The following is a 13,810-nucleotide window of genomic DNA, read 5'->3' as shown; positions in this document are numbered from 1 at the left end:
CTCCAACTTCCACCTCTTCTAACTCAGATGACTGCAGCAAAAATAATTCCCCTACGACACAGCTGACAGCCTCAGGGACCCTCCTGGGCCGGCTGGTTCTTCGTGCGCCTGGCTAGCGTGGCAGCGGCGGTGCCGGGAAGAGCCTGCTGGAGCCGTTATCTGTGAGCAACTGGCAGAAGCGTTTGTGAAAGGCATCTGTGTTGACAAAGTGACATTTTCCCATTTTGGTCCCAGTTTATCACGTTGGAGGGCAGCTGGCTTTGTGAATGACTGCTTTATAGGATTTTGTGAGCGCTGTAGGTGAGGGGGATGTTATTATATCCACACAGCAAGGTTGAGTCCTTCTTCAGCTTGGCGTTTAAAACCTCCAGTGATGATGGGTCTGCCCCGTGGATCTCCAGCGGCCCCTGTGACTGACGGGGTGGAAATTAGTCCTGCAGGGTTGTCCTCGTTTAATAGGGACAACCAAGCTACAAAACAAAGGACAATCGTAGGCATACTCCCAGTGGAGCAAGGAAACGGGCCACACCCTCTACTTAGAGATACAAGTGGCAACATACCTGCTCCTCCCCCTTTCCTTAATGACTGTGATTTAAAGCACAGAGACGGTTGCAGAGACCGTATCAGACTTACTGTTTTAATTCCCCTCTGAGAAGTCAGCTGTAGGAGGTCACCAGTAGGCACTCCTAGAGGACTCCTTTTAAGTTCTGATGGCCCTGCATGTGGGCATATTCAGTGGTGGTACTATCGTGACCTGGCACCTGAGCAAACCTGGCTGGAGCTGAGTATTCTGGAGCACACGAAAATCATTTTTGCACTACTCTGAAGCCTCATTTTGTTGACTTTGTGGCATGTCTTAGCTTTATGTACATGTTGCTCCTTTGTGTTTTAACTAGACCTCTTGTCTCATTTCTTCTGATGGTCATTAGGTTGCTGACCCTGCTCCCTTATGACTCAGTGTGGTGTGTAAGTTTTGGAGGTGGAGGGAGGGCAGTTTGTCTCCTGTATGAGAACAGGAAGACCCGTTGCTGCTGCCGGGCAGCCTGGTATTAAAATAGCCCCTGTCTTGTTCCTTTGGAATTCTTTTTTTAAATTATTGCAATAAATGATTTATTTGCTTTCATTTATATAATACTTACTATTCATTAGACCTTATTATTTTTCATTTTTCTTTGCCTTACTTTCTCTGTATTTAAAAAATTTTGTAAATTATTTATTTTGGGGGACCTTGCCATGTGGCATGTGGGATGTTCCCTGACCAGGGGTCAAACCCGTGACCCCCTGCGTTCGGAGCGTGGAGTCCTAACCACTGGACCACCAGGGAAGTCCAGGGAAGTCCTATCAGAATTTTATAATCAGTTTCTTGTATGGAATTCTTTGTGTTTGTTAAGAAATGTGTTGAACTTAAGTTTGTTTTTTGTTTTTTGGGTTTTTTTTTGCGGCACGCGGGCCTCTCACTGTTGTGGCCCTCCCCTTGCGGAGCACAGGCTCTGGACGCGCAGGCTCAGCGGCCATGGCTCACAGGCCCAGCCGCTCCGCGGCATGTGGGATCTTCCCGGACCGGGGCACGAACCCGTGTCCCCTGCATCGGCAGGTGGACTCTCAACCACTGTGCCACCAGGGAAGTCCTGAACTTAATTTTTGATACAGTTGATTAACTTTGTGACTTTTGAACTTAAAGATAAATTTCCTCCAAATGGTTCTTTTTTTCATTCAGTCTGAAATCTTCTTTATCTGTAGATTTACTGAAAAATGTTTATTTAGTGACCTAAATAGACATCAGATTTTCTTTGGCATTTATAGTCTCTGTGGTTTGTAAGAATATTTAAATTTTTAATTGAATTCCATTTATTGACTGAGTTATGTTTTATGGTGTTTGTTGTTATTCGGAGGCAAATATGGTAACATTCTATTTCAGCAATTCCCAAATAAGATTTAATAAGTAGTCTCTATATATTCTATCCCTCTTAGGACTTGTAACTAAAAATTTGTAAAACTGGAGGATACTTTACATATATACACAATATATAAAATGCATATGTATATTGTATATATGTATGTAACATATAATATACAAAAACTTTATGACTTATCCCCCAATTTATAGATAAAAGTGATCTCTTAATTTTCTTTGGGACAGGAAGGATTAATTTGATAAAATGAGCAATAAGACAATGGCTGAGGATAAAAAAATCACTGAACATGTTTTGCCTGCCTAAAAATAGTTCTATAGATAATTATTTTAAAAAATTAAAGTCTACTTAAGTTTATATTAAAACTGCAAATATAATGTTGAAGTCATCATTAAACATGTGATGTTGAAATAAATGGAGATGAACTCTAAGAAGAAAAAAAAAAACCTGTTACCTAGGTACTTCAGAGAGAAGCTAAAGCAGAGGATATGGGGGAAGGCCTGTCCTGGGAAGGCCCCATAGGGTCCTGCTCCGTTACAAGTCCAGGATTTTCCTTAAAAACAATTTCAAGTGTGTTGTAATAGTCATGCACAGCTTTGTTAGTCCTTGAGTGCATGCTTTGATTTTATTCCGATCAACAGGTTTTGGGAAGGCCCAAGGAATGGCTTCATGTAAAGTTTTTGCTATTTCTTGGGCTTCAGAGCTGTCAGCTGGCATGAAACATTGAAGATCCTCTAAAGGATTATTCCAGCCAGCTTTAGCCATCCAAAGTTGGGCCTGCCTTCCCTCAAAATTGATAAAGATCAGGAAACACAAGCTCATAGATTTGAGTGACAATGTTAAATTCCTTTGCAAAACGGTGAGGGTTCTCAGTAAGCTTGGAAATCTCTTTGGCTATAGCTAGCAATTCTGCCTTAGTCCCAAGTATGTAAATTAGATTTAAAAGGGTGCCCTCATTATTGGGTTTCAATTTAAACGTATGAGTTTGTCTATTTATTTATGTATTTATTTTTTTGCCGCACTGCACAGCTTGCAGGATCTTAGTTCTCTGACCAGGGACCGAACCCGTGCCCCCTGTAGTGGAAGTGTGGAGTCCTAACCACTGGGCCATCAGGGAATTCCCTAAACCTGTGAGTTTGAATTGGTTGAGTGAAAGAGGTTGGGGGTGGAGGATCAAGGGGGGCCTCAGGGTTTGGGGAGTAAAAAGGGAGTTCAGCAAGGGAAGAGGAAAAGAAGGAGGGAGATGGGGGAACGTGTGGAGGACAGACTTGAGGAGCTGGAGGGGGTGACAGAAGAGTTACCAGTCTTTTATAACTGAGAAATCTTTTCAGAAAGTTTAAAATTTGTGTCTTGGAAGGAACTGATTTGGGGATCAAAGAATTGTAATTCAGGTCACATAGATTCTGGTAGCAACCTAAACAGCGTCCTGCTGGGGAGTAAAAGTCAGGAGCTTTTAAAGGCAAAGACGGGAGATTTGTATTACAGAGACTTTTAATTGTAGTTGGAGGCAGAAGCTAGTGTTGACTAAACAGGGTTGCTAAGGCTAACGCTAGAGGGAGGGGAAAGTCCGGTCCAGGACTGTGACAAGTTTCAGGCATTCTTGCAGAGTCCTTGGAATATTTGTGTTTTGGCCCAATTCAGAAGTCCATGGTTCCATCCGTGTGTGAGGTTCACCTCCTTAATGGCCTCCTGGCTCCATTTTAAAACCCCTCGACATAAGTAAATCTATTTTATTTCACATTTCACAAAACCTTACCAAGATCTTACTTCATTCCCACTCTTAAGTTTATAGGATACAACACTAGGCATGCACAATTGTGGCCAACTATGTAAAATTAAATTTAAACTGTGTTTAGTTACATTTCAGAAGGAGAGAAGGCCTGATTTAATGTGTAATATAGATTAAAATTTAAAATTTTATATAATGGAGCAGGCTATCTTCCTAATGTTAGTCACTGCCACCTGAAAGCATTTACCAAGTTAGGTGCAAGTGATTCCATATGGCATGAACTGCCAAATAAAAAGCCTTTTTAAGTACTGAGGGAGTTATAAAATAAGATACTATATGATACAGTCCCTGGCTTTAGCAAGCTCAAATCCAGAAAAGGGATAAAATATGCAAAGGGAAGTTAAGTAACATTGCCAGGAAGAGTTCGGCTACTGGCTCTAATAGTGCTACGAGGTCAGAAGAGAGAGAGGTCTGTAGGGGCTCCATGTCATGGATAAAGACTAAGGAAGGAGGTGGGAACTGAGCTGACTTGGACCCTAAAGGATGGGTAGTTAGGCCTAATTGAGAGAATATGGAGAGCATATCTTAGCAGATCATGAGGACGATTGCATGATAAACACGCACATGGCATCCTGGCTGCACTGCGAGGATTAATGTGGTGTGATTTGTTTTCTGCTCTGCCAGTCCTCCCCTGCTCTAGTTATTGTCTCCACTCTGTACACTCAGCCATGCACAGCTCCTTCACCACTCCTGACCAAAGGGGCACTGTCTTAGCGACCTCACCCTCCCAAGCCTGGACATGAGGAATTTGACTTGCTATGGTAGTGTGAAAGAATTCCAATCCAAAATAGAACTGGAGGAGATAAAATGGAGATAAAATGGTTGGGAAGTTTAGCCAGAGGCAGGCAAGGAAGAGGACCCAGATGGTATTGGTCTCACAAAGTGGACTGAATTGAGCTTTGTTTGCATGACTTGTTGGCCTGAAACAAATAGACCGCTAGATATTTTTCCAGCAAAGATGGGATTATTCAGATCAGTAGAGAATCGCAATTCAGGGTCTGCAACCATGGCGAGCCACATGCAAGTTCCCTGTACAGTAAGGAAAGGAGAATGCGTTTATCGAGGGGAGAAAGAAGCTGGGAGGGCTATAGTAGACAGAGTCCGTGACTTTTCATTGGCTGAGTCCTTGTCAGGAAAGGAGTCTTTCTTCTTCCTGTTGCGTTCTGCTGTTGCTGCAGGGTGTGAGAGCGCCCCCTGCTGGTCTCCCAACTCTATTTAATTGAGGTTTCTGTTTATTAATTTTTTTGCTTACTTTACAAGAAAATGAAGTAATCATAATATAATATTTTTGGTAATGTTTTTGTAATCATAATAATCAGTATGAATTTTGTTAGTTTACATGTATGAATGGCTAAGAGACCCTGATATATTAGAGAATCTGACTTACTAGACTTGTGATTTTAATTTATGTTTAATTGCTATTCCACTTGTAGTTTTTTATTTTGTCCTTTTGTTTGTTTATGTATTTATTTTTGGCTGATCCGCACAGCATGCGGGATCTTAGTTCCCTGACCAGGAATCAAACCTGTGCCCCCTGCAGTGGAAACATGGAGTCTTAACCACTGGACTGCCAGCAAAGTCCCCCACTTGTAGTATTTTTATTGGAAAGCTCTGTATAGGGAAAACTCTTCCTCCCATGTGTTTCTTCTTTACTCTGACACTACTATCACACTGACAACACTTCCGTCACCAGACGTGGGATTTTTTTCTATGTCAAGCAATTCTGTGACACCCTCTGAGTGTCCAACAATTCAACTCAATTTTGACACTATCTACCTGGAGATAGCATCAGATCCCACAGGTGAAGATCTCAGTCCCACAAAACTGCTCCTCTCCCCACTTCAGATGACAATTGCAAGTCCAGGTTGTCTCTTGTGCTTCTGACCAATTGATTGACTATAAATCAAGGTTCCCATGACCCCATCCTTGGTTTTGATTAATTTGCTGGAGCAGCTCACAGAACTGAGGAAAGCAGTTTACTTACTGTTTACTCGTTTATTATAAAAGGATAAGATAAAGGATACAGATGAACATCAAGATGGAAGAGATGCAGAGGGCAAGGTATGTGGGAAAGGATGTGGAGCTTCCATGTTTTCTCCAGGAGCACCACTCTTCCATACCTGCAGGTGTTCACCAGGTGTTAGAGAAACTCTCCTAACCCAGTACTTTTGGGATTTTTATGGACGCTTCATCATGTAGGCATGATTGATCATTAATTTCATTTCCAGCCCCTCTCTCCTCTCTGGAGAATGGGAAGTGAGGCTGAAAAGTCCAAGCTTCTAATCATGGCTTGGTCTTTCTGGTGGCCAGCCCCCATCCAGCAGCCCACCAAGAGTCACCTCATTAAAAGTGACTAATGACACTGCTATCACCCAGGAAATTCCAAGGGATTTATCAACTCTGTGTTAGGAACTAGAAAGACCAAATATTAAAACAAAAGATGCTCCTAGTGCTCTTATCAATTAGGAAATTACAAGGGTTTTAGGAGATCTGTGCCAGGAATGGGGTGAGGGGCGGTGACAGAGACCGATATATATATATATTTCTATTATCTCACAGCTGTAAAAGAGTTTCTTTGCAAACAGTATTTCACTGTTTAAGAAAATTTGTTTTAATCAAAAATTTTGGACGTATTAAGTTTGTAAGTAGTGTTTAAAATACTTTGGATGATTTGTTTTGTTAGATTTTTAGCAGTGGTGCATTGGTAGATGTAGCATTTGCCAGTTTCACTGTGTACATATTCCCATTATGGTCAATTTCATGCTACCTACATGATGTCACTGAAGCTGAGACTGAAATTTGAAATTAGCAACTTTAATAAATTTTGTATTGATTTAAACACAAGTAACCATGTTTTGTTTTGTTTTCCTGAGCACAAAATGCTCCCTTAACATTAAAAAACAAACAAAATAAGCTCAAATGACTATGGCTGGGGGTAGGGGAGCCATCAGGGGTAAATGTGTGAATGGAAATCTCTTCTTTAAGTGTGTTGTTATGAATCTCACCATCTTTAAAACCAACATGCCAAATCTGATAAATTCATTCAGGTAAAGGGAAGAGGAGCAAGATGTAGTATGGATAATTTAGTGTGATTTGACATTGGTTATACTTAAATCACTCAATAGGCAAATTTTAAGCCAGATTAGGAGAGGCAGGATCTAATTTAGTAAATCTGTGGAGATGTTTTAGGGTGGAACGCTCTTCCCACTTCAGAATTAAATCCCTAGCACACCTGCACAAAAATGTACACATGGTTTCCACCATCTTTCCATGCCACTACAATGGTAGGCATGAATGTCCTGGCTGATGCTCTCAGGAGCATCAACAATGCCAAAAAGAGGCCCAAATGTCAAATCCTTACTAGGCATTGCTTCAAAGTCATTGCCTGGTTTCTAACTGATGTTGAAGCATGGTGACATTGGTAAATTCGAAGTCATTGATGATCACAGAGCTGGGAGAATTGTGAACCTCCCGGGCAGTTAAAGTGTGGAGTGATCAGCCCTAGATTAGGTGTGTAGCTCAAAGATCTAGAAAAATGGCAGAATAATCTGCTCCTATCCTGTCAGTTTGGTTTCATTGTGCTGATGAACTTAACTGGCATCATGGACCAAGAGGAAGCAAGACAAAAACACACATAAGGGAAAATCCTTAGGATTCTTTTTCTAGGAATGTAACATATAGATACAGATAAATCACTTCAATGGGGGGAAAAGTACACCATGGGAGGATTCTGATTTCCAGCTTCCTCCATGCCTCTATTCCCAACTCAACCTTTCCACAGCGTAGAACAGCATTGCCTTGGCCACTCAGGTGAACAGACATGGTAATAGTGGTGCCAACTGCAAACAATGTTGCTAAAATTTACCCCTCTCCATGATGGATTTTCCATCTAGGGACCTTGTTCTTGTTTGTATCTTACCCTCTTAGACTTCAGGAAACCTTTGCTCAGGAATAACCACGTCACTCTTAATAGTATCTTGGACCTTGGCTCCTGGGTGTCATTCAGATCTCATATCACTGAACTATTACTCATTCAAATTGGTCTGACTTGGCATTTCACATCCATAATGTAGCTCAAACTCACCTTGACTCCCAGCCAAGTGACGTTCTCAGTACTGTCCTCTCTGGCAGAGCTTAAGGTTCGTGTTATGTTATAGATCCGTGATATAAAGTATGATTCATGCCTAAACTGGTACGTAAGTATCTACCACTGAAGCCTCAAGAGAGGAGGCAAGGTTAAGAGATTCGAATGATAATACAAAGAGATACTGCTGAATTTTCCCCTTTCTGTACTCCATTTGTTACTTTATGGAACTTTGTTGAAAGAGGCATACAAATTTTGTCAAATCCTTTCATTGGAAATATCTTACTTTTCATAAATCATAGAAACTTAAAGTCAGAAGAAATCTTAGATCTAACATAGCTCACTTTTCCATGGAGTTTGGGAATCTTATCCACAACATACCTAGTCCAACACAGATTTCATCTAACTCTTGTCTAGATATGTCACGTGGTGGTCCATTCAACTGTTGGCCACTTCCAATGATAAGAAATCTCCCTCTTGTGAGGTTAAGGGTAATTAGTATATGCCATTGTGTACTGCCCTTTAGGGACATCCTCAGAGCATCTTCCAGGGAGGGACTTTACCACCATAAATTCCATCTAAAAGAGCTTGGAGTAGCTCCAGGACAATCCAAGCAGGTTTAAATAGACAAGATGGGATCAAATCTAAGATAACACAAGAATGGGATATGACTTTGAGGAGATATGAGTTGATAATAATGGCTATAGATAATACTTTACTATTACTATACATCAGAGATCAAAGAACCATTTAAGTACTTTATATTTATTAGCCATTTATTTCTTACTACCATCTCATGAAGAATATTGTCCTCATTTTCCCTGTTGAAACTGAGGCACAGAGTAACTAGTCCAAAGTCATGCAACTAGTAAGTCAAAGAGCTAGGATTTGAATCCAGGTCATTTGGCTCTGGAGCCTGGATCCTTAACCACTATAGTAGACTATCTCAATAACTGTAACTAAGAATGCCTAAACCGAGCTTCCCTGGTGGCGCAGTGGTTGAGAGTCCGCCTGCCGATGCAGGGGACACGGGTTCGTGCCCCGGTCTGGGAAGATCCCACATGCCGCGAAGCGGCTAGGCCCGTGAGCCATGGCCGCTGAGCCTGCGCATCCGGAGCCTGTGGTCCGCAACGGGAGAGGCCACAACAGTAAGAAGCCCGCGTACCGCAAAAAAAAAAAAAAAAAGAATGCCTAAACCATGTGCGAGGTGTTATTTACTCACTTAATCCTCACAACAACAATCTAACGAGGCATGCACTATTACAGAACAGCTAAGTAAATTGCCCAAGTTCTCACAGCTAGTGAGTACTGAAGTTGGAATTCAACTCCAGGTAGCCTGGCTCTAGATCTGATACTCTTCTCCACTATTCTAGATCCTCTTGGTTGTTGTTCCATGTAGATGATGACGGTGTCAGATACAGAACTTTGTTAAGTGCAGGGAAGACAAATGACAAGGTGGAAAAGAATAAGATAGGCACCAGCTGGTAAAAGCGTGGAGGGAAATTTTTTTTTTTTTTTGGTGGCGTTGAGCAGCATGCAGGGATCTTAGTTCACCCACCAGGGATCGAACCTGTGCCCCCTGCAGTGGAAGCCCAGAGTCTTAACCACTGGACCGCCAGGGAAGTCCACCATGGAGGGAAGTTAGATGCTAACTGGTATACGGGACACTCAGAGGACTCCCAACTCCCAACCCCAATCATTCTTGCTAAGGACATAGAGAAGACAAATTATCTCTACACAGATGGAGCCTAAAGAATCAGAAAGAATGGCCTCCCTGCAGGAGTACATTCAAGAAGCTGCCTCTGTGCAGAAAGGAAAGTTATCTTTCCAGTCTGGCAGAAGACAATCTCCAATCTTCACTAGATAATGGGGAAATGAAGCCTAATATAATTTGCCACTTTTTGGTTTCAGGAAGGGGGTGAGAAGTTTGCAGATACCTGAATGTTTACTGTGAACATGTGGATTGGAGGTACTACTGGGGCAAGTAAAGAAAGGTCAGTTTAAAATTCTACTCATTGGTGATGATCATTTTGAGATGTGTAGAAATATCAAATCACTATGTTGTGCACCTGGAAGTAACATGTGTTGTAGGTCAATAATGCTTCAAAAAAAAAAAAGATTCAAAAATAAAATAAAATTCTATCCATTGGATTACTTATTTATTTATTTATTTATTATTTATTTTTGGCTGTGTTAGGTCTTCGTTGTTGTGCTCGGGCTTTCTCTAGCTGCGGCGAGTGAGGGTTACTCTTCATCGAGGTGCACGGGCTTCTCATTGCAGTGGCTTCTCTTGTTGTGGAGCACGGGCTCTACACGCACAGGCTTCAGTAGTTGTGGCGTGCGGGCTCAGTAGTTGTGGTGCACGGGCTTAGTTGCCCCGTGGCATGTGGGATCTTCCCGGACCAGGACTTGAACCTGTGTCCCCTGCACTGGCAGGTAGATTCTTAACCACTGCGCCATCAGGGAAGTCCCTGATTCCCTTTCTGAACAGGTTTTTGTTGTGTGTGTGTGAGCTATGTAGAAGGTTTCATGGTTCATGAAGATATTAAAAAAAAAAAAGCCTCAGAATAATGAATAGTGAGTTGTACTGAATATTAAGCAATGCAATTAGTTCATTTTTCAGAAATCCATATAATAGACTTCTTAACTAAGAATGAAGTCCTTTGGATTCCACATTTAGTTATTTGTTTGTTCATTCAGAGGACATCACTCAGTCATCTAAAATAATATCTAAATCAGTGTTTAGAAAATCATATTTGCAGAGGAAATTTACAATTTTTTTAAAAAAGAAATGGATTCACTTTAAAAATAAGTAATTATTTAAAATATCCAATGCTTGTTAGTTGCAGTCATTCAGTAAATATTTATTGAACACCTACTGCTAAGTTCTCAGTATACAGCAACAGCAGCAAAGCAGAAAAACTTTCAGCCCTGCCCTCACAGAACTGACGTTTTAGTGGGGAAGGAGGAAATAACCACCACCACCAACAAAAAAAAGACTTTTTAGAGAGTGCTAAGCATTAAGAAGAAAAATGAAGGGGATTAGGAGTGGAATGTGCAATTTATACAGGATGACCAAGGAAGACATAAAATGCACATATTCCTTCAGGTTTAGGATTATGTAGTATCTCACCTGCACTGAGACGTATCTGATATATTTTTATATGCTACCAAATAATGATGTTAAGAGGCAATAAAAAGAAAGTGTACTGGGTTTTAGGGTTCTAGGTAGCAACACTTTAAAAAAAATAAATTTATTTATTTATTTTTGGCTGCATTGGGTCTTCATTGCTGCGCTCAGGCTTTCTCTAGTTGTGGAGAGAGGACGCTACTCTTCGTCGAGGTGCACGGGCATCTCATTACAGTGGCTTCTCTTCCTGTGGCATACTGGCTCTAGGCGCATGGGCTTCAGTAGCTGCGGGGCCCTGCCTCCAGAGCGCAGGCTCAGTACTTGTGGCTCACAGGCTTACTTGCTCCATGGCATGTGGGATTTTCCTGGACCAGGGCTCGAACCTGTGTTCCCTGCATTGGCAGGCGGATTCTTAACCACTGTGCCACCAGGGAAGCCCTACCTTTTAAAATTAAATCCATTGTGAGATACCCCTAGTTTCAATTCCACTTTAATAATGAATACTTGGAGTCTTTTTCTTTCTTTCTTTCAAATTTAGTTTCCCAAGAAGTAGCAGGACTGACTTTTCCTGTAGTCCAGGAACACTTACAAGGCTACGTGTGCTCTGGAGAGCAGGCAATATGTCTCATTTTTATTTTTTATTCCCCAGAGTCCATGACAGTGTGGGGCACATACCTTTCAAAGCAAGTTTGGTGCTTGGAAGCCACTGAATGTGTGTCCAGTAAATACTAACTGCAAGTGTTGGTGCAAGGGAGAATGTTGAGCAACAGGGCCTGCTCAGGCACAGCGCATCCCAGAGATTCCAACTTCACAAAGGCAGATTTCTGAAGAAATCTCTTTATTTGGATCCAAATGCTTTCTGGTGCTCTCCCTCTGCCGAGACAGCACGAATTTATGAAACGTGCGCCTGTCTGCTCTAAAGGCAGCGTCCGATGTTGACAGCTGCATTGAGCCGAGAGGCCAAGTTCGTCCTCTGCCAGTGTTAGACCTGTCCCTAGAGGAGCCCCTCTAGGTGGAGAGACTCATGTCTGCCTCTTTCTCTCCCCCGTGTTTCTCCTAGCCCCTCGTTCCCAGTCCCGAGTTGCTCAATCCAAAGGTCGCCTCCCGCCCGCCCACGCCCAGGTCGGAGGACTTCTGGCCACGGCATCCATCCAGAAGGAGACCACCTAGCGCAGACCTCCAGCGTGGCCTTCCTCCTCTACTCACTCCCGCCCCGCCCACTCACTCCCGCCCCGCCCCCCCGGAATCTCCCCGATTGGCTCCGGCGGGCAAGGGTGCCGCTGATTGGCCAGCGGGCCTTCACCGCGCAGTGACGCCTCTGTCTTCCGGCCCGGCATGTCCCTGAGTGACCGCCCGCCGGGCCGCGCACTGGGACGAGGACTTCGCCTGCGGACTCAGGCATCGCGGGCTGCGGCTCCGGGCTCAGACCGAGGCTCACTCGGCCGGGGAGAGGGTAGCAGGAGCAGTGGGCCTCGGGGTAAGGGTTGGGGTGCAGGGAGGGCCTCGGGTCTTGGGCTGGGGGTGCAGGGCTGGGAGGAGGGCGGGGGCGCCAGGCGGCTCCGGGGAGCCCAGGGACATGGCACTGCCCGACGATGAGGAGGGGACAACGGTGGCGAACGGGCACCCGCCCGCCAACGGATACCTCCCGGTCCCGGGGGACTCGCCTGCTGGAAAGGTGAGCGCGGAGACGCAGAACGGGCCCAAAGCCGGCTGCCTGGCCCTGAATGGGGTCTCTCGGGACAGCCCCAAGGCCGCCTCGGGAGCTCTGGACAGGCCGAAAACTCCGCTGGCCCCGGAGGAGGAGACCCAGGCCCGGCTGCTGCCCAAGGACCCCGGCGAGGAGACGCCGGCGGTCGAGGGCACCCTGGTGCCCCGGACTGCGCTCTCCGCGCGGCGCTTTTTGGTGCTACTGATCTTCAGCCTGTACTCGCTGGTGAACGCTTTTCAGTGGATCCAGTACAGCATCATCAGCAACGTTTTCGAGGGTTTCTACAACGTTTCCTCGCTGCACATTGACTGGCTGTCCATGGTGTACATGCTGGCCTACGTGCCCCTCATCTTCCCGGCCACCTGGCTGCTGGATACCAGAGGCCTGCGGCTCACCGCCCTGCTGGGCTCCGGCCTCAACTGCTTGGGCGCCTGGATCAAGTGCGGCAGCGTGCAGCAGCATCTCTTCTGGGTCACCATGTTGGGCCAGTGCCTGTGCTCTGTGGCCCAGGTGTTCATCCTCGGCTTGCCCTCCCACATCGCTTCAGTGTGGTTTGGGCCCAAGGAGGTGTCCACAGCTTGCGCCACCGCCGTGCTAGGTAATCAGGTAAGGACTAGGGTAATAGATGAAAATCGGATCCTGAAGGACCAGATAAAACGTCATAGGCCATGTGAGCTAGGTATATGGATGGACCCTTAGGAGGCCTTCTATAAATGAAGGAGAGGAGATGAGCAGTCATAAAATAGGAAGCAGTCTTGGATTAAAGAGGGGTTTTGATTTATTTGTGAAGACAGACCTTTCAAAACCAGTTTAAAATGACTACCTGGTCATCTTTGAGAATTACCTGTAAAGTAATTAACTGTACAAGCCCATATCTAGGCCTAACATCATAGAAAACTTGTCAGTGCAATAATGAATGAGTCTAAAGTAGGTATTATTTTTGTCATCAGTGTATTCTTTGCAAAAGGAAGGTGCTGGGTTCTGGGAAGTTTGTTCTTAATTTGAGTGGTCCATGTAAACAGCTTCTGTTTAATTTTATATATTAGCAGTCAGCAGAGTGCCTGGTACATAACAGACATTTGTAAATGATCGCTAAATAAATCTAGTGATAAAGACCTCACAGCATTACTGAGTCCTATTACCAAATTTTAACGGTAAGAAAATGCAAGACAAATCATAGATCATA

At 44.0% G+C, this 13,810-nt stretch overlaps 1 protein-coding gene and 1 pseudogene across 4 annotated transcripts in view; both read left to right on the top strand.

Moving 5' to 3' along the window:
- Positions 1-6,962: 6,962 nt before the first annotated feature.
- Positions 6,963-7,368, top strand: LOC308612188 (small ribosomal subunit protein uS8-like; annotated as a pseudogene). Its single transcript has one exon. The product of its transcript is annotated as a small ribosomal subunit protein uS8-like (transcript).
- Positions 7,369-12,456: 5,088 nt separating this feature from the next.
- FLVCR1 (FLVCR choline and heme transporter 1) overlaps positions 12,457-13,810 on the top strand; it is a 37,594-nt gene continuing 36,240 nt past the window's right edge. For all 3 annotated transcript variants that reach the window (XM_081224287.1, XM_081224286.1, XM_081224285.1), the window contains exon 1: positions 12,457-13,230. In XM_081224287.1, coding sequence (XP_081080413.1) covers positions 12,493-13,230 — 738 coding nt within the window. In that variant the 5' untranslated portion in view covers positions 12,457-12,492. The remainder of the gene's footprint in view (positions 13,231-13,810) is intronic.

The sequence above is a fragment of the Mesoplodon bidens genome, assembly GCF_964165515.1.
Source record: "Mesoplodon bidens genome assembly, chromosome: 2".
In the NCBI taxonomy this organism is placed as follows: Eukaryota; Metazoa; Chordata; class Mammalia; order Artiodactyla; family Ziphiidae; genus Mesoplodon; species Mesoplodon bidens.
This window is presented reverse-complemented; position numbering and strand designations above follow the sequence as displayed.